The sequence below is a fragment of the Protopterus annectens genome, chromosome 6.part1 (assembly GCF_019279795.1).
Source record: "Protopterus annectens isolate FY-2018-M chromosome 6.part1, PAN1.0, whole genome shotgun sequence".
Classification (NCBI taxonomy): domain Eukaryota; kingdom Metazoa; phylum Chordata; order Ceratodontiformes; family Protopteridae; genus Protopterus; species Protopterus annectens.
The window spans coordinates 278,917,294-278,938,301 of record NC_056738.1 but is presented as its reverse complement, the minus strand read 5'-3'; the positions used below and the strand labels follow the sequence as shown (position 1 = coordinate 278,938,301).

The 21,008-nt window shown below is 38.9% G+C and overlaps 1 protein-coding gene across 1 annotated transcript in view; it reads right to left on the bottom strand.

The window, feature by feature from the left end:
- The window catches only part of LOC122805511, a 2,681,670-nt gene that overhangs the window by 1,195,902 nt on the left and 1,464,760 nt on the right, over positions 1-21,008 (bottom strand). Inside the window, exon 6 of the mRNA XM_044075707.1 lies at positions 1,006-1,158. Coding sequence (XP_043931642.1) covers positions 1,006-1,158 — 153 coding nt within the window. The remainder of the gene's footprint in view (positions 1-1,005; positions 1,159-21,008) is intronic.

Below are 21,008 nucleotides of genomic sequence, written 5' to 3'. Positions count from 1 at the left end.
CTTCTGCAGCAGAAAACTCTTCCAAGCACACACCCTCCACCCAGGATATGACTGCCAGGACTACATTACTCGGCTATCTCCTTAGAGGCTAGGCCCACTATTCAAACTGGGGTCACTGGCATCATAATCAGAGCTCCATACAGTAAACTAATAGAATTGGAAGAGAAGTTACAGTCATGCTTCAGAGTCAGAGTCAAAGCAGCTAAATTCTACAGTATCCAGCAGAAATGCACAATGAAAATTGCTATACATGCAAAATTGTTACAGCATAAATACTGACATAATGCACAAATGTAGAACTGAGAAAAAAGGAAAACAAAAATTACATGATTACAGAATATCCACTCCTATCACAATGCAAGCTATAATAGTTAAAGGCACGACATTTTTCAGAATGTATTTTTGATGTAACTACTGAACAGACCTTAAAATGCAAACAGACATATTAATATGATGACAAAAGAATATTCTGTAGACAAAAATGCTATCTTGTAGGTAAGAATCAATAAGGATATACATTTTTATAGGCTCTAAAAGCTTTGTTTCACAGAACTTTCATAATATGAATCATTCAATGATTCCTGTTGGAAAGTGTGCACATATCCGCATATTAAGCTTCAAGATGAAGATATGACCAAAACAATTTTGAGAAATTATATTCCTATACCAAAGATGTATGTAAGAAATGTTTCCAGGTAGCTAGAACTAAAACAAAATTGTGCGTAATGTGTGCAAATGTAATTAATTATAATCCATCTCTCCTTAACCACTGTATCAAAATTCAGTTTAATTAAAAATGTTCCCTCAGACTAGCTCTTCAAGCACATGGAATGCATACGGCTAAACCTATAGGTACATTCTGGAAAAAAAATCATGTGCTGGAAAGTTTTTACAGACAGCCGAATGACTTCCCGTCACTCATTCTACCCAAAGTAATATTCTGTAGATAACTAAAAATAGTGCAATTTCAACTAAAATAAAAATTACAAAAAAGGAATTGCATACCTGATGCTTTATTTGTGGAGACTGAATTGAAGATTCATTTTGAAGTCTGAGCTCTTTCGAACCATTTCTGTAATCAAATGTTTCCTGCTTAAAGCCTTCATTTAGATATGCATTCAGTTTTTCATCAGGAGTTGCTAAGACCATATCATCTACCTTGCAATGAAACAAAATTAAAATCTTCAGTATGTCATGTTTTAATTACATCAATATTTAATGACTCATGTTTACCACAGAGAAACAGAATCATTGTGGACAGATGTCTTGATATTAATGTATTCATTAAATTATGTAGGCATTGTTTTTATTATTTTTTAATGTATTCACTCAGTTCTTCACCAGGTAGGTGCGTGAACCAAACCTGATTACAGATTACCATCATGAACATAAATTTGTCAGTAACATATAAACATGTACCTGGTCTGAAATGCTGTAATCAGACTGTTATACAACCGGCAGCACTGCTCCACAAATGTATCCAGTACTTTCTCTGCAGGAGACACTGTAAAACCTCAACAACAACTGCCCTTAGTGCTCTAGATACAGTAAATATTTTAGTATTTTTTTCTGCATGATACTCCCATCCAGTATAACATATCAGCCAAAGGTTTGCATTCATAATGGCACCAAAGCGAAATAATAGTAACCAGTGATGTGTCACCATGAGAATATTGGTAAACTCAGTTATGTTAAGCAATATATTAATATGACATACGCTTACATAAAGGCAAGCTTTTCCTCTATGTTTACTATTCAAAGGAACAACTAAGACAAGAGGGCTTAATTATAAACTCTATGTAAATCCCTCACACCTAATTTCAGACATGTACTGACAGTTAACAATTGGTTAGACTGAGACTATGTAAAGGCATTCAGTACACCATCCACATTCACAGTTAAATTACAATTCATGTTTTCATTTTATGTACCACAGGAAAAGTAATTCATGACACATCTAGTATTTCAGTGAAATGTGGTCTTATTCAAGTTCATTATAAAGCTTATTTCCAAAGCACATTATACCAAACTCTCACTTAAATAATGTGAAACAATAATATGATCCAAATGATAACTGTAAAACTGCAATTTTGCTAAAAACAAGTCTCATTATCACTCACAAAAGATCGTTAAACTACAGCAATGCTAAATATTGTGAAGACAATATAACATTGTTAGACAAAATTACATTGTTACATTAATCTTCTTCTTCTTTCGGCTTTTCCCAGTTAGGGGTCACCACAGCGGATCACCTGTTCACCTGTCCGCTCATGATTGGCAGAGGAGTTTTATGGTTATGAGTTGCCAGCCCGGTGCCCAACCTTCCACAGAAGACACAGACACACACACACACACACACACACACACACACACACACACACACACACACACACACACACACACACACACACACACACATGCCTAGGGATAATTTAGAGTGTCCAATCCACTTGCAGCATGTCTTTGGAGTGTGGGAGGAAACCAGGAGCACCGCGAGGAAACCCACGCGACCACAGGAAGGGCATGCAGACTCCGTGCAGAATGCACCCCAGCCGAGGATCGAACCAGAGAACCTCTTGCTGTGAGGCAGCAATGCTCATCACGGCCGCCCACTTTGTTACATTATTAAACAAGAATAATCATTATGCTTAATAACTGTCTCTACCCAGCCACCAATAAAACAATTCAAACTATATAGATTATTTTACCAAGTTGTAATCCAAAAAGCAATGTCCCAGCAGCATAAAAGATGGCAAGACATTCAGTAAGTTCTTAAAACTTAAAAAAAAAAAAGTGTATTTTGGTGGGCACAACCCGATCACAAACTGCAAAAGAATATTGTTTGAATGTTAAAATAGCTAGTTGCCCCTAATATACTCCATCACAGCAAATTTTGCAGAATTGTTAAATATGTTACAGCCAATTGTCAAAGCAGTTTGAACACCACAGTTTCATAATCCAAGAAGCAGGTGCAAAAATGAATCAAAAGCTTCCAATTCCCTTCCACAGCAACCAGACCCAAAAACAGACTGTAGACTGTAGATACACTGCTCTCACTGACTTTCTTTTACCTTCTTCCATCTACCTGATGGCAAATCATCATTAGGGGAAATAACTAGCAAAGCACCTGTGCATTGTCAACAATTAAATCAATGTTAAAACATCCAAGCATGGAGAGAAAAGTCAAATTAATTAGTAATAACCGATAAATGTAGCAACTCTAGGGTCTAGCAGCCACTGCCACCATTGAATTGTCACTAAAATAATCACCCTTATGAATATTTTTAGCATGCAGTAAACATAATGTCAGCTAAATCAAATTAAGCAATGATATGTGAGAGTATTACTGCTTGCATATATGCGTGTCTTTCAGTTCCTAGAATCTCCACTGAAATATTCACTGTTGTGAACATTTTTGAGGCTGTGCTATCTGGAAAGCAGGAGAAGATGTTTATGAAGCACTGCACTATTAATATGTCAGTCTACTCTGTTAGGTATTGTGTAGTACTGGCTCCTGTTTATAAACCAAATGCAAAAGCACACAACCGTTTGACAGAAATCAATTAAATGACAACCCTAAAAATTTCAGAGCAAGATTTTACACATTTAAAGTCATAACTCTGAAAAATAGTGGATATCCAAAATATTGCACTGAAAACATAGAAGCTGTGCACTATCGAAAGCCAAAACAGAACCCAAACAATACATATTTTTAAAGGTGGTAAGCCCCTCACACCTCCCCCACACACCCTCCTAATACATATATATATATATATATATATATATATATATATATATATACACACACACACGTATATATATATATATATATATATATATATATATATATATATGTGTGTGTGTGTGTGTGTGTGTGTGTGTGTGTGTGTGTATGTATATATATATATATATATATATATATATATATATATATATATATATATCAACTCTGAGATCACACTATACTGGGGAAAGGGCAAAACTCCACTTTTCGCTGTACTTCGATCTCAGACAAACAACGACCACAGTTTGATGCTCCACCGCTTTGATGTTTTCAGTTCAATATTTTCGTTATTGACTATTTGTGCTGTTGACATCCCTCTGAAGAGCTAACAGTTGAAATAAGCAAAACTATTATTTTATGATAAAATGCTGCAGTGGTGGTGCTGCGGTAGCGTTGTCACTTCACAGTTAGACGTTGCCCGTTCGATTCTCAGTTAGAGCGTCTTCTGTGTGGCGACATGCGTGAATGGGCGTTCCTTCACTGAAGGTTGTGCATTAGGCCCGGCAAGCCAGCATGTAAAACTCTACTGCCAATCATCAGCAGACCGGAGTTCCGCTGTGGCGACCCCTAGCCGGGAAAAGCCGAAAGACACAAACTATTTTATGATAAAATATACAAAACATATAATTAACATACATGAACTATTAAAAGCAAAATTCAAGCTTCAAAAATTAAAGATGCTCATTTTATAAGTGAAATAAGGCCCTAGAGTTGCAATGCTACAGATATTACCACATGCCTAGGGATTGTTAAGCACAAACACCCCTGAGCATGTAGTTAATGCCTGTATCATGCACATCCCTCATGCCTTATTGTATATTTAATGACTATCCAGATTACCTGCTTTCTTTGTCTTGTTACCCGATGCCTGTCTACTTTGTTAGGAGGAAAAAAACAGAAGTACACAATCTTGCTGTCAAATAATGGAAAAAGAGATGGACAAGTGGTGTCGTAAACAGGCCACTATGAATACTACACTCTGTCCAGGTACTGCGCTCTGCACAATACTGATACATATGTAATTCATGAAATTAACTGGTTGCATCATAGCACAAGAGCTGTAAACTGTACAATGTATTGAGCATGTTGTATATATTGCCCATTCCTGTATCACAGTAAATACTTCAACATGTGGACTTTCACTGCCAGCTGACAGAAAAAATATATATATATATATATGTACAGAAAGTCATACAGCATAGCAACCTGTGTGTTCATTATCTATGTTTAAGAAGGAATTTGTTTCAGTTAAGCCTAAGACTGATTCTCAAATGAGGCTTGCAGTAGGTGGAGGTAAAGCCATCTTCAGCAAAGCTGAGTTTGCTGTCTGTCTGTGTCTCATGTCAAATCTTTTCACTGATTTCAGCAGTCTGGTCTACTAATGCCTTTCTAAAATACACTGCTGAAGATCAAAAAATAACCTGTTTTGCGCATCTGCTGGAATTTGCAACACAGAAAGCTTATTTTTAACTAACTATAGAGTTTCCTTTTTTCTAGTCTTTCAATTGCATGCCCTTTACATTGCAAATTATGTCTATGACCTGTGCAAAGAACTACTTATGTGAATTTAGAATATTATGAACAGACCATTTGCAGAAGAAGTGACCAATAAATAAAATACCCATGTGACAGACAAAATATAATGTTAAAGAAATTCATCGGATGGATACTAGTCCTTTTACAGCAGTTACCACAAGTAATTAAAATAACAAGCACAAATGTATAAGTGGGAGACAGCCTGATGTTGTAAATACTTTACAATGCACTTCATACATTATGTTGAGCATTATTTCTGAATAAAGCAAAATGCATATTCATGATTCTTTTCTAATACTCCTTTAATACTAAACCTATGCTGCTGGTGCATAATACAAATGCATGTAAGTCAAAAGAATGCAAATATGCTTAAACATTAATATCCACATTAAAAAAAAAACTTAACTTTTAATGTGTAAAACAGTAAATATGTAAAGTCAGTAGTATGTCTGCATATGTAAACAGTGTTCTGAGGATGTGGAAATATTCTGTAGTGCACAGAGTGCTGTGATTATGGTCCAGTATTGGGGAAAGGATAACCTAGTGTGAGACCCGATGCTAACAGCACTTAGAAAGGTGTTTAACAATTGTTAAGCACCTTTCTAAGTGCTGTTTCTATTAGATATCCCACTAGGCACTGAGTACAGCTAGTGCTCGTTAATACCCTTACTGGCTTTCAAAGCTGATAAAACACTTAGGCTCTTTTTCCCCTGGAAATAGGAGTACATGGAGCAGATAAAGCTCCATGCACTATAAACAATTACGACTGGGTCTCAAATCAAAACTTTTAATTATGTTTTCTTGACATGGATGCCAAGATTTCTTGGCATCCATGTCTCAAACAAATTACAATGTGGGTACAATCTAAGCCCGATCATAATCCTCTATATTTTATATATCATGTCATCATAGTATATGTTAAATAAGCTGTGCGTCTTCCCAATGTTTGAAGAAATTCTTGACCGAAATATACTACTCCATTTTAAAAAAAGTTGTCTGCTATTAATGAAATTAGATGAATACAGACATACTTTAAATTGTAGGTCAGATAATCATTTGCAGAGAGTAGTAGTTCAACATATTTTAAAGACTGTATTTTTAAAGAAAGGATGCATGGAGTACAAACGATAATTTAGGACTAAAATTAATTTACTTTCATAGCTATTATCAACATTTCTCCAATGGACTGAGCAGAACCTTTTTAAGCATTTTTAAATATGAATGAATATATTGCATGTAACATGTTCTGGGAACTGTATAGTTCAGATGGGCACTGACAACTCAACCCTTGTGGACGTTATGACAGTAAGTGAAACATTGCTATTTTAAACTTATTATTATTGAGAATTCTTGAAGCAACGTGATTTCTACTGGATTACCATCTGTCTGGGTTGCCCTAAATATGGCAGTCAGAACTCAGTATTTCAAGCATTTGGTTGATACAGACCAACTTACTGTAGATTCACTGTTCTGAATTTATGGAGGAAATTATGCATGTATTTTCTATGTATAGGTCTCTATTTTCTGGTAAACTGTTTGAGTAGTACCCATGATGTCTTTAATCAGACTGAGCACTGTGTAAGAAAATATAGAGTATATCACACAACTAACTCATTGGCATATCTTCCAGCTCAACACTCTAAGTACACTGTTAATTATATAATGGAATAGTTGTCGCACTCTCTAAAGTGACATTAACAACAATATGAAGTATGACTGCCCCACATCTGTTGTCATCTGTGGGGACCTCAGTAACATTTATTTAATTTACCAAGGAAGATTCCAAAATATATCACTGCCTCCTCTATTTTTTTCTTGTCCTACATTTTGAAGGCTTTGTAAATTTGCACAAGAAAACATTAAGTCTCTCTTTCTCTCCATGAGGACTAAGGACTTGCTAATGACCACTACCTCCATGTTCTGAAAAAAGACATCCCCAAAATTATACCTTATATGTCTTTCAATTCTTATGCTGCCTCCTCCTCCTGCTTTATGGATGTGGATTCATTTGGTCCATATCTAATTAGATGTCAATGTCACATCATTGGATGCAATGAGCTCTTACCTGGCTTCAGTGGGATATTAATGATAAAATAATGCTGGAAAGCCTGACTTGTCTTCAGTATAACAAAAAAAGATGGTGCAGAAATACACACAGGTTTTGATGGATTAGACATCAAGTTAAGTACAGTCCAAGCTGGAAATATGACAACCAAAGCTTGAAGAAAACTCTGCATTAGACATTAAGATGCCTCTTAACTTATTACAGCTAAGTGCGCCTCTAGGTGTTTCTGCAATTACCTCCAATTGATGCTTCTACGTGTCAAACATTGCTTGTTAATATTTGCATTAATTCCAAAACCATGCTACATACAAGGCATCAGAATATTTCATCTTAAAGCATACATGATTGCTAACACAATTGTATTAACATTTGTCCTCTGTCAAATGCAGCTAAAGAGGTATTGAATATTATTTATATACTGTTTATTGTATTGTAATAATTTTCATATTTCTCTAAACATCTCAACATTCAGGCAACAGAGACAGAACTGCATAGACTCATATGAAAGCTCACAGCTGTTTGAAGAAAATCGTGATGGCAGTATGTGTCCTGCTCGAATGGTTACTGAGATATCATAAGCTGTGTATACATTACATAATTAATATTCACTGCCTTTATTTTGGCTTATAAAATCCAATTTAAAGCACCAAATTGAATGAATGCCATTAAAATAAAGATCAATTTACCATGAATAGTGTGTCATTTATAGTTTTCTACTAGCACTTATAGTTACAGAGATATTTTGAACTGTAAAGTGGAAACTTCAATTTTTGAAAAGCTCAAGCCACACCCACTGAGAGTTAAAAGTGCACACTCAAAAGAGCTGTACTAGAGGAAATGAGTTAAGGGATACTGACACATTTTGAGAGAAATTGATTTGTCTGCAACGGGAATAATAATTGTTGCTGGATAAGTTAACATACCCTTAAATCTAAGTTCAGACACAGGTTGGATGTGTAAATAGGAAATCTTAAAATACGGTGAGAGGGTTTGAAAGGACTGGATCTGAATGACTTATTTTATAGCTCAGTTACTGTCAAAGTAAACTTTATTATCACTTTGTTTCACACAAATGCAAAATGAGCAAAATTACGTTTCTTCGGACTCAATGTGCATGCAATACTACATTTAACATGACGATAATACACAAAATTCTATAGACACAGACAACAAACACAATAATAAATACTTGTGTTATTGCACCGATTTAACAGATTGTTACTCATTACTAGGTTAGTTTATTTTCACTGGAAAAATTGCACTTAAGTGATTGATTTAAGGCGTACATTTATACTGCACAGTAAGAGTTCAGTTTGATTACTGCTGACTTTGCTGTCTAGGTGCAGGTAAGACCTGATTATATATTGCACTTGAGACTTTTCAGTATTGTTGAGTTACTGCCTTAATGTCCAGTGTGAAGGGTACTGTTCCTAGAATTCAGTATCTTGATGGCTAGTGGAAAGAAGCTGTTTCAGAATCTCGTGGTTTTGCAGCGTATGCAATGAAAGCAGCTTCCTGATGTTAAATGTGAGAACAGCTTGTAAGCACGATGAGTGCTATCCCTGGTTATTTTCCTTGCCCTGCTGAGACATCTGGACTTGTGCAGGTCTTGTATGGATGGGAGGGAGTTCCTGATAATCCTCTCAGCTGCTTTCACTACCATCTTGAGGGACTAGTGCTCGGAAGCAGTACAGCTTCCATACTATCCTGTAAAGTTGTTTGTCAGTATACTTTCAATGATGCCCCTGTAAAAGGCTGTGAGAGCTATTGATGGTAAGTTTGCTCTCCTCAACCTTCGCAAGAAGTGAAGCCATTGATGCACCTTCTTAATGATGGCATTTGTGTCGGGTGACCACGTCAAGTCTTCTGCAATGGGCACCCCCCAGAAATTTTGTGCTTTTTTTCTCTCTTATGTTTCTTTATTGATTACAGGTGGAGAGTACTCTCTGTTGCTCTTCCTGTAATCCACCATTATTTCTTTGGTCTTGTTGGCATTTAGTGCAAGATTAATATTATAACACCAACTTATGAACTGATTCACCTCCTCTCTGTAGGCTGTCTCAACAGGAATGATCTGTTATAACTTGTTGATACTTGTGAACCTCTGCTAGCTCTGAAAAAAACAAAAAAACAAAAAAAAATCTTGCTTTTTTCCCACTTTTCTGAGATTTAAAAAAGTTCAGTTATAGGCTTGCTGTTCTTGAACTGTTTGTAAGTTTCTGTGAAGCCATTTTTTGCTTGGGCTAAAGGGAAGTCTCTCTGTTGATCAGTGGCAGTGAAAAACATTGAGCAGACTGCCTGCCCCTGTGGGAGTGGTTACTGACTTGAAACTGTAGTTTTATTGGCCATTTTGGGTCAATTCCAAAACTCCTTCATCTTCCTCTCTTAAAACCCTCTTTTGCGCGGTTTTGCACATTTTTGAGCATAGCGCAACAGCGGGCAGCGCCGCCTAATTGGGTTTAAACTATTCCTGGCTCCACAAAGTCTGCTCTTCACTATTTCCCTTAGAACTGCTCTATCTCTCAATTTAAACACCATATTCTCATTCTAAGGCCCTTCACCGGTCCAATTAAGTAATCCTACAAGTTAGCACTATTAAACCATAAGCACTACTTACTCTTATACTCTCTACGATTACCCTGTCCTCTATTGGTCCGTCTTAAATTCAGTTTCCCTATATTACTCTAGCATGTCCAAAGGTCAGTCAATGGTTTCCTCTCCAGTCCAGCTGGTGAATCTAGGAATTTTGAGGCAATGTTACTACTGTCTCATGTACACGGACAACCCTCTCCTCCTCCAAACAGGTTCAAATATATGTGAGAGATGCAACTATTTAGCCAAACTGGAGGCTGAGCTCTCTCATCTCAAAACTGGTGTAACCAGTCAGGAGGAGAAGGTAACCTCACACAACACAATTCCAGTATCACATAGTCCCACCACATCAGCGAACCAAACACATAAATACACAAAAACATACTCGGAGGCTCTAAATAAAAATCTACCTAAGCAACAGAGACCTCCAAAGCAGAAATCCAAGCAAACGCTACCTCAAAACAAAACACGCACAACACATAACCCACAAAGTCAGTGTGCCAAGCAGCCACAGCCCTTAAGGCTGAATAACACACCTGATACTCTTGTAATAGGTGACTCTATTGTCAGACGCACTGACGTCCCGCTCACCAGGCTGAATAAAGAGAAGGTCATGGTGAGCTGCCTGTTGGGTGCTCGGATCTGCCACATAACGCAAGCACTCAGGTCACTCCAAAGCAAATACAAATATGACTCAGTCATTGTACATGCTGGTGTGAATGACCTGAGACGTACTTCCCTGGACTACATGAAAAGAGACATAGAGGAGCTCTCTGATCATGTAGCCCAGGCTGGTATGACCCTGACCTTGAGCAGCATCTTACCCTCACCTAGAATGATGCCACAGTACAAAGACAAAATGATTGATTTTAACAATTGGCTAAAATTTTGGTGTCATTCAAAGGGGATCCAGTGTCTGTCAGCCTGGGATGACATGCTCGACAAGCCACGTTGTTTCGCTAGGGACGGCTTGCACCTGTCACCACTGGGCTTTCAGATATTGGCAAAGGCTCTTGCCACCCCCATAGTGCCTTTTTTAGGCAAGGCTCAAAAGTCAAACCCACCCCCATAGACAGCACAAGAAACAAGAAACTAAGGGTAATGCTGCTAAACGCCAGAAGTCTTAACCTCAAGATGCACACACTCAAAGCTCTCCTCAGTATGGAGAACATCAATATCTGTGCAGTGACAGAAACCTGGTTCAAGGCTCCAGAGAGCACCCCAGCACTGCCAGGCTATACCTCATATCATGCTTTTCGGCCCCAAAACCCGGACCGAACCACAAAAGGAGGGGGAGTTTCCATATTTATCAAGGATATCCACACCTCCAGGTTAGTGGCATTGCACGAAGTATCGGAGACCATCCATGTGCAACTAACAGTGGGCAAGACTGCTTTTCAGTTTATAGCATCCTACAGACCACCCTCTCAAAGTCAGGAATCCCACTCGGTTTTCCTGAAAACATTAAAGAACATGAAGATCTCTCCGAACACCATTATATTGGGTGACTTCAACTACCCAAACATTAACTGGGAGCACTACTCAAGTCCCAGCACCTTAGCCCAAAGGTTCCTGGAAATTATAAACTCAAATGCTATGGAACAACTAGTCACCACTCCCACAAGTGGGGACAACATACTAGACCTGATCATTACCAACATGGGGACTCTATGCTCCACACCAGAAGTATATCCCTCATTGGTAAGATCCTGACCCCACCCCCAGCCCAGAAAACCACAGTGAAAAACTTCTCAAAAGCGAACTTCTCACTTCTCAAAACCGAAGTGGAATCCTTCAAGGCCCCAGGGCCAGTGGAAACTACGGCCCAAACTGCAGAATCCTATATAAATGCATTCTACGGACATCTCCAGGAATGCATGGATCATGCTATCCCAAACAAAACCAAGACCCAATCATCCAAAGGCAGGCGTCCAGTCTGTTGGACCCCTGCCATAAATAAACTGTACAACAGAAGGAGGAAGCTACTACATGATAGAGCAAAATCCCTAATAGGGAAGGCATCTCTGATCAGTACTAGCAAAAAATTACGATCCCTCATAAAATCCTCAAAGGCCAGCTTCGAGAGAAAAATTGCACAGGACACCAAAGACAATCCTAAGGCTTTTTTCAGTTATGTTAGAAACCTGGGATGCAACTCCCAGACTTGTTCTGAGTTGATTCTAAACGACAAAAAATACACTGAACTCACAGACATCGCCAATATCCTGGCAGACAGGTTCAGTGCAAACTTCTCCACCCCCTCCCCTCCAAAAGAGCAAGTATCTATCCCAGCAGAGGGCTGCCTCTCAAACATCTCTGATGCTCAGGTGAAGGCTGCCCTCTCCAAAGCAAAAAACACTGCTTCCATGGGACCAGATGGCATCCCAGGTTGCGTCCTACATGAACTCCAAGAGGAACTAATCTCTCAAATAAAACAGCTATACAATCTCAGCCTCACTACAGGATATGTGCCCACAGAATGGCGTACAGCAACAGTGGTCCCACTCCACAAAGGTGGAGCCTCTACGGACCCTGGAAACTATCGCCCCATAAGCCTGACTAGCTTAGTCTGCAAGGCTATGGAAAGGATCATCATGGAGCTCATAAACAAAGACATTGGGGACCTACAGACACTAGATCCTACCCAGTTCGGCTTTGTCAGGGGCAGATCCTGCCTTTTGAACCTGGTTGACTTCTTCAAAACAGTCACCAAAGCCATAGATGAAGGGAAGGTAGTCCACACAGCCTATCTGGACCTTGCAAAGGCATTTGACACAATACCCCACTCGGGCATCATAGATAAGCTATCCAGCTTAAATATAAACCCCTATGTCACAAGATGGGTCGCAAACTGGCTCAAAGACAGAACCCACAGAGTGAGAGTTGCTGGAGCCATGTCCGACTCGAAACCGGTCACAAGTGGCGTCCCACAGGGTTCTGTCCTGGGACCACTCTTGTTCGGTATATACTTTTCCGAGGTACAGGCAAACATGGGAGGACTATGGCTCACCAAGTTCGCAGACGACTGCAAACTGGGCGCCATAATCAACTCTCCAGCTGACACAAACATCCTTCAAAAAGGTCTCACAGAGACAGATAACTGGTGCCAGTGCCATGGTTTAAAGCTAAATGCTAAAAAATGTATAGTCATACCCTTTGGCAAAAACAATGTGCCCACAAATTACCACATAGGCGGAAACCCATTAAGTACAGAGAAAGTTATTAGGGACCTAGGGACCTAAGTTGATAGCAATCTCTCCTTTGAAAACCACATTGCCAAAGTGGTTAGAAAGACCTTCTACATAGCCCACCTCATCACAAAGGGTTTCACATCTAGATCAAGAGAGGTAACTGTGTCCCTTTATTCATCCCTCATCAGGACCATCATAGAATACAATGCCCCTTTTGGGATGTACCTTACCCGACACCTGCAGCAATTAGAAAGACCCCAAAAGTATCTCACCAAGAGGATCAAGGGTCTCAAACAGATGCCATATGCTGCTCGGTTAAAAAAACTCCAGCTCTACTCAGTTGCATACCGCCTACTTCGAGGTGATCTATGCCTGACATACAAAGCTATGTCAAATCCAGAATTAATGGACATGCTCCACCTCAGTAAATCTAAATCCCTTAGAGCCACACACTTGAGGGACTTGAACCTCAGCACAGAAATAAATAGAACTTGCTGGAGGGACAGGTTCATAACCCAGAGGCTCCCTTCGCTCTGGAATAGAATTCCAGTTCATGTGAGGCAGAGCACCTCACTGAATCTCTTCAAGAAGAATCTCGATAGGTGGATGGGGGATCGTAGGTTTGTCCCAGGGATTACTCCTGTGTCACTATTAGACAGAGGCACAGTAAACTAAACCTTAAAAAGGGCACAGTATACTCAAATCAAGGGGTGGCATAAGCCATACAGAATCGGGCTAGGCTTATAATTGCCCCAGGGCAGATAGCCTAGTATGAACCTATGAACCTATGAAGCCCACAACTATCCTAGCATCTGCAAATTTGATGATATGGTTTGAGCTATGCTTGGCAGTACAGCCGCGGGTTAGTATGGTGAAAAGCAGGTGGCTATGGACACATCCTTGTGGGACTCCACTGTTCAGAGTGATGCTCTCTGATGTATTCTTGCCTATGCACACTTTATGGGTCTATCTATAAGAAAGTCCAGACTCCAGTTGCATAGTGGAGTGCTGATGCACAGTTGAACCAGTTTTCTGATCAGATTTTGCGGGATGACTGTATTGAAAGCTTAACTGAAGTCAATGAAAAGTAGCCTCACATACCTATTCTTGTTCTTCAGGTGGTCCAGTGGTAAGTGGAGTGCCAAAGAAATAGCATCTCCTGTGGAGCAATTGGGTCTGTATGCAAACTGGAGTGGATCGAAGTCTGCAGGGAGTTTGGATGTTATTACATCTTTGACCAGTCTCTTAAAGCATTTCATCACAGTGGAGGTGAGAGCTACGGGGTGATAGTCATTTAGGCTAGCAGGTGGTGACTTCTTTGGCAGTGCTATAATGTTTGTGTACTTGAAACATTTGGACACAAGGGCTTGACTCAGTGAGTTGTTGAAGATGTCTGTGAGTACATTTGTTAGTTGGTCTGCATAGTTTCTGAGCATTCTTCCAAGAATGTTATCAGGTCCAGCTGCTTTCCTGGGGTTAATACTTAGTAGGGTCATTTTAACATCAGCAGAGTTGAGGCTGAGTTCTTCCTTGGTCTGGTTATTAGAGATTTTCTCTGCTGCTGTCTTGTTCCCTTCCTCAAACCTACTGAAGTAGAAGTTGAGCTTGTTTAGGAATTCCGTATCATCACACTGTGAAGATGGGGATCTGTAACCAGTTATAGACTGGATTCTCTGCCACAGGTGCCTGGAGTCCTTTTGTTCAGAGAAATGGCTCATGATCTTTTGACCATATTTATGTTTGGCCTTCCTCACCTCTTTGTTTAATTGAGATCTGGCCAATCTGAAAGCCTCTTTATCACGAGACTTGAATGCCTCATTCTTTGGTTTCAGGAGCTCATACACTTCACTTGTTAGTCAGGGTTTTTTGGTTGGGTCTTGTGATGATGCTTTTGGTGAATGTCACATCATCAGCACATTTTGAGATGTAACCCATCACTGATTCAGTGTACTCCTCCAACTTGATGTGTTGGCTTACTGTGGCTGTCTCCTTGAAGGTGTTCCAGTCCGTACTCTCAAAACAGTCCTGTAGTCCTGAGACTGCTCCCTCCGGTCATACTCTCACTTGCTTCACTGATGGTTTGCCCTGGTCAGCAGTGGTCTGTATGATGGTAGCAGCATAATGGCAAGGTGGTCTGAGTTAACCAATGGGGGTGAGTTACTGCCTTAAATGTTACCTCAGTATTTGTACAGACCTTATCCAGTGCATTCTCCCCTCTGATTGCAAAGTCTACATACTGGAAGTACTGTGGTAGGACTGGTTTTCTGGTTTGCCTGATTGAAGTCACCTGCTATTATATGTACTCCAACAGGATTCTGATTTTGCAAATCATGTATAGACTGATATAGTTTAGCTAGTGCTTCATTTGTGTTGGCACTAGGAGGTATGTATACTGCTGTGATGCTGATACTGTTAGAGTCCCGTGGTAGGTAGAAGGGTCTGCAATTTAGTAACAAACTCTAGGTCCTCAAAGCAGTGTGTTTTTATCACCTCACAGCTGGTGCACCAATTGTTACTGATGTAGATTCAGACACCTCCCCCCTTTGATTTCCCACACAGAGACTGTATTCTATCTGTATAAAATAATGATAGTCCTTCCACATGAACTGCACTGTCATTTATGTTAGAGCTCAGCCAAGTCTCAGTGAAAATAAATACACAAGAGTTTCTCACCTTGCACTAGTGTCTAGTTAGTTGGTTCTAGCCTTATGTAGTTAATATAGTTTCCAGGGAGTGAACATTAGCCACTAGAATAGATGGTAGTGCAGGCCTGAAGGGGTTAACTTTTATCTTGTGATGATTCTAGCCCTGAATGTGTTTACGAGTTCTTTCATACCTCTTTTTCCTTCTCCTTCATCAAGTAATAAACCCTGATTCCACCTTATCTGAGCAGTTTGGATTGTGTTTCAGTATAATTCCTACCTCCAGTAGCTCATGGAGTGTATTAGACCTTGCAGACCCTGCAGCCAGCAGTCCATCAAACCTATTGCACATCAAGCTTTGTAAACAAATTTCCTGAAGTCTCCCCTTGGTATATGCTAGCTTATCATATGTTTGTGTCCCTGATTCAGTTGTTTTACTTGATTTAGATGCAGAATTACACAAATAATTCACATTTCTATGACAAGCCAACACAGGGCAGCACCATTTTTTTAAATAATATAAATAAGACATGAAAGTTAAATATATTCAAGTAACCCTTAGGGTGAAGGGTAAGGTTAGAGTATTTTTTCACAAAAGAATAACCAATGTGATACAGTGATGCTATAGTAAACAATGTCACTTCACAGCATTTGGGTGTGTAGTTTCCTTCCCAGCAGGGTTGCACTGTCTGCCTGTCCCCCTCTGTTTGTTAAGATTTCTGATGAATCCTTCTGCATCATCCTATAACCCAGGGTGTAGCTAGGCATATTCAGTGTAGTTAAATGAACACATTTTGTTCTAAGCATCTCTCTGAAATTTTATGACTTAAATATCACAGAATCTTTTTAAACTGTGTCTACTTGTATAGAGTTATATAAAACATGCTTACCTTATAGGAATATACCTCCAAAATATTTTTTATGGTTGTAAGTGGCAGCAGTAATACAATGTGTTCCCTTCTGAAGTGCATAGGGGTAGCATTTTGAGGGATGAGTACATTTTTGAAATGACAGATGGGTGGTGGAGTAGAAACATGAGTTTTGAGTACAACATATAAATTTCTGTCCACACTCCTAGCTATATCCCCAAACACCTGCAGATAGGTAAGCTGGTGATCTCCCAAACCAGCCACAAGTGTATTAGAGTTGCATTTGTGTGAGTATGTCTATCCTGTGACTGACCAGCACTCCATCCAGGATTAGTCCTGAGTCTGGAATGGTTTTTGCTTTATACAGCTATGAAAAGGACCAAGCAGCTCTCAGAAAAATGAATGAACAGAATAGAACCGAACACTCAAGTGACAGAGTCAAAGACTACAGCACCTTTCATGGCTCCTAGATGGAGTTATTAGCAATGAGGTAGACTGCTCCAGATAGCTAGTTAAAGAGTATGTAACTGTTTGCTGAAGTAACAGTGAGAAGAAGATGAGATGAACTAAGAAGATCTGAGCTATGATACTGTATTAAATAAAATCTTTGTCTGAAATGGGAAAATGGTATCACAGGCAGTAGAACCATATTCCCTTACACAGAATGAAATCCATAAGTAAAAGGGAAATGAGGCAAACCTGCAGGGATATCAGGACATATTATCAAGAAGGAGATAGGAGAAAAATCCAAATGGGAATGGATGAGATGGAAACTGAACAGGTAAATTATGAGGGTCACTGGATAAAAAGATATGTGATTGAATGCTGTCGTGGAAAAGTAAGGCAAAATTGCCTAGACAGAGGCAGGCAGGAAAACATAACAAGAACCTTATGAAATGAGCAACAGTGAATGTCAGAAACAGGAAAGCAAACATGGAAAATATTAATTATACTGACAAATAGGCATAGATATGAGTGCTGAAACAGAAAAGGATGTCAGTTTGTCCAAAATAATGACAAATGAGAGAAACAGCATGGAGATTAAAAAATATAACATACAAGAGAATAGGGTGTTGGTATTATAATAATGCCTAAACACAAATAAACAGAACATCTTCAAACAGCGCTGCTTAATCAGATCATCATTTGTTACTGGCAAATACATCTTTTATAAACAGTATTGCTTTGTTTATAACATTAAAATAGATTAACCAATACAGTTTCTTGCATGCTCAGCTAATACAAACTATAGAATGTCATTACAAGAAATATGCATTGCTATTTTTTCACTAAACACAACTACATATCACCCACATGCGTGTATGTGTTATATGTATGTATATATATATATATATATATATATATATATATATATATATATATATATATATATATATATACACACACACACACACACACACACACACACACACACACACACACACATATATATATATGTGTGTGTGTGTGTGTGTGTGTATATATATATATATATATATATATATATATATATATATATATATATATATAGATATATAGATATATATATATATATATATTATACACACACACACACATATCTATATATATATATATATATATATATATATATATATATATATATATATATATATATATATATATATATATATAATATATGTATGTGTGTGTGTGTGTGTGTGTGTGTGTGTGTATATATATATATATATATATATATATATATATATATATAGAGAGAGAGAGAGAGAGAGATACACACCAACATGATTGACCAGTGTTCCACACTTTAAGTCAACGCCTCGTTGGTCAGATGTGACCATAAACTAATCACCCTAGATATCCGCATCCCACCCCCACCCACCATTAAGGAAACCAGGGTAAAACATTTCTCCAAAGCCAACTTCATGCTTCTTAAGACAGAAGTGGCGAACTTCATGACGCCCATTCAGACGGACAATAGAGGTTCGACTGCTGAATCCTACACAAATGCACTCTATAAGCACTTACACGAGTGCACGGATCGAGCTATCCCAAACAGAACCAAGAAGCTATCCTCCAAAAAAAGAAAGTCAATCTGGTGGTCCCCTGCCATAAACAAACTCTACAACAGAAAGAAGAAACTGTTGCAAAATTGAGTAAAATCCCATGAGTGGAGGAGCTCCCTGGTCAGCCTCAGTAAGAAGCTGAGATCCCTTATAAGATCCTCCAAAGCTAGCTACAAAAACAAAATTGCGACTGATTCTAAGGGCAACCACAAAGCATTCTATAGCTATGTCAAGAATCTCAATAGCAACACCCAGATCTGCTCTGAGTTACAGCACAACGGCACAAAAATTACAGAACCAACTGATATTGCCAACATCCTGGCAGATAGGTTCAGTGCTAACTTTACCCCCCTCTCACCCCATAAAGGGCCCATATCTATACAGGAAGAATGCATAGTCCCTGTAAATAAAGTACTAATCTCTATATTAAAACTTAACAACCATAAAAACATTTGCATAATTGCTCTTTATATTCCCCCAGGAAACAACATACCAATATTAGAAAACATACTTGCCTGGACTTCCCAAAATACAGATAATTAAACCATCATTCTAGGTGATGTAAATATCGATTGGCTAGGTATAGACCACAACAACCCCTCAAAAAACATAAATCTTTACAACTTCTCCCAACTAATTGAAGACATCACTAGACCTCACAAAAATTACAACTGGGGCTCCACAATAGACTGGATATTAGTGTCCCACCCTTTCAATGTTATCAGTGCAGGCATACTACCTAATACCATTAGTGACCACCACCCAGCATATATCATACGCAAAACTACTCCAACCACAGGCCAACACCAATACAAATCTACCAGAAATTTTACTAAGTTCCAATCATCCATAGTTAATGAAACCTTAGCTAAAGTAAACTGGAAACCCCTCAAATCCCTACCACTTAATGAGGCTGTTGAATTCTTTAACTCAACATTTCTAGGCATCCTAAATAGGCACACACCCACCTGCCAAAAACGAATAAAAACATAACCATGCATACTGGCTCTCAAAATCCACCAAAGAAGTAATGTCCACAAGGGATAAAATCTGGAAATCATGGCAGAAAAACAAAGACCCCTCAACTCTACTACATTACAAGCAACTCCGTAACCAGGCAAAACGTCTAATAACCACTGATAAAAAAAAAAAAAAACACAACTTCCACCTACAACATCAACATAAAAATAATCCCCAAAAATTCTGGTCCTCCATCAGCCAACTATTACATCCAGGCTCTCAAAGCAATCCGTCCCCTGACCCACAAAAAACTCCCATTGAACTTGTTACCCTCTTCAATTCCTACTTCACTAACATCATAGCTAACCTAACCACCACCTTTCCTACAGTTAACAGCACCACCACCAAGACAGCTGATGGCCAAATCATCCCAGAAAACAAGTCTACCCCTAACCCTAACCAAAAATTCTCCTATATCCACCAGCACAATAAAAAAAACTTTACTTAAGCTAAAACACTGTACTCTGGCCCCTGACAATCTACCCCCACACTTCCTGCAGCTAGCAGCAAACTCTATAGCTTATCCCATCAGCATACTCATTAACATATCAATTAAAGAATCCCTTGTCCCAGACATCTGAAAAAAAGCATTCATTCTCCCCTTACACAAAGGTGGCACCAACACAGACACCACAAACTTTCGACCCATAGCAATTCTCTCATCCCTTTCTAAAATACTAGAAAAATGCATTCATGCCCAACTCCTCAACCACCTGCATGAAAATCAAATTTTATCACCCACTTGGCATGGTTTCAGACCAGGACACAGCACCACTACCGTCCTTCTATCCTTCCTTGATACAGTTAACTGGGCACGGGATTCTGGTAAAATAATTGCTTCACTTTTCCTTGACCTCTCCAAAGCTTTTGATACCATTTCCCACACTATCCTACTCTCTAAACTATCCACCTTTCACATTTCTCCCTCTACCCTACAATGGTTCAACAGCTATCTCTCCAATAGGCAGCAATCCACCAAATGGCAACAGTCTTACTCTCCCTTCCTCAATACTTCCACAGGGGTACCCCAAGGCTCCATACTTGGTCCTCTCTTATTTAGCATCTTTACTAACAACTTTCACACCACTGTCCCACAATGCTCAGTAATCCAGTATGCTGATGACTCTACAATAATATGCACTGCAAATTCTAGCTCTGAACTCCAGCAAATTACCCAGAATGCCCTCATATCTACTGAATCTTGGATGCTTAACAATCAACTTGCCCTAAATCCAAAAAAAAAAAAAAAACTAAACTAATAATT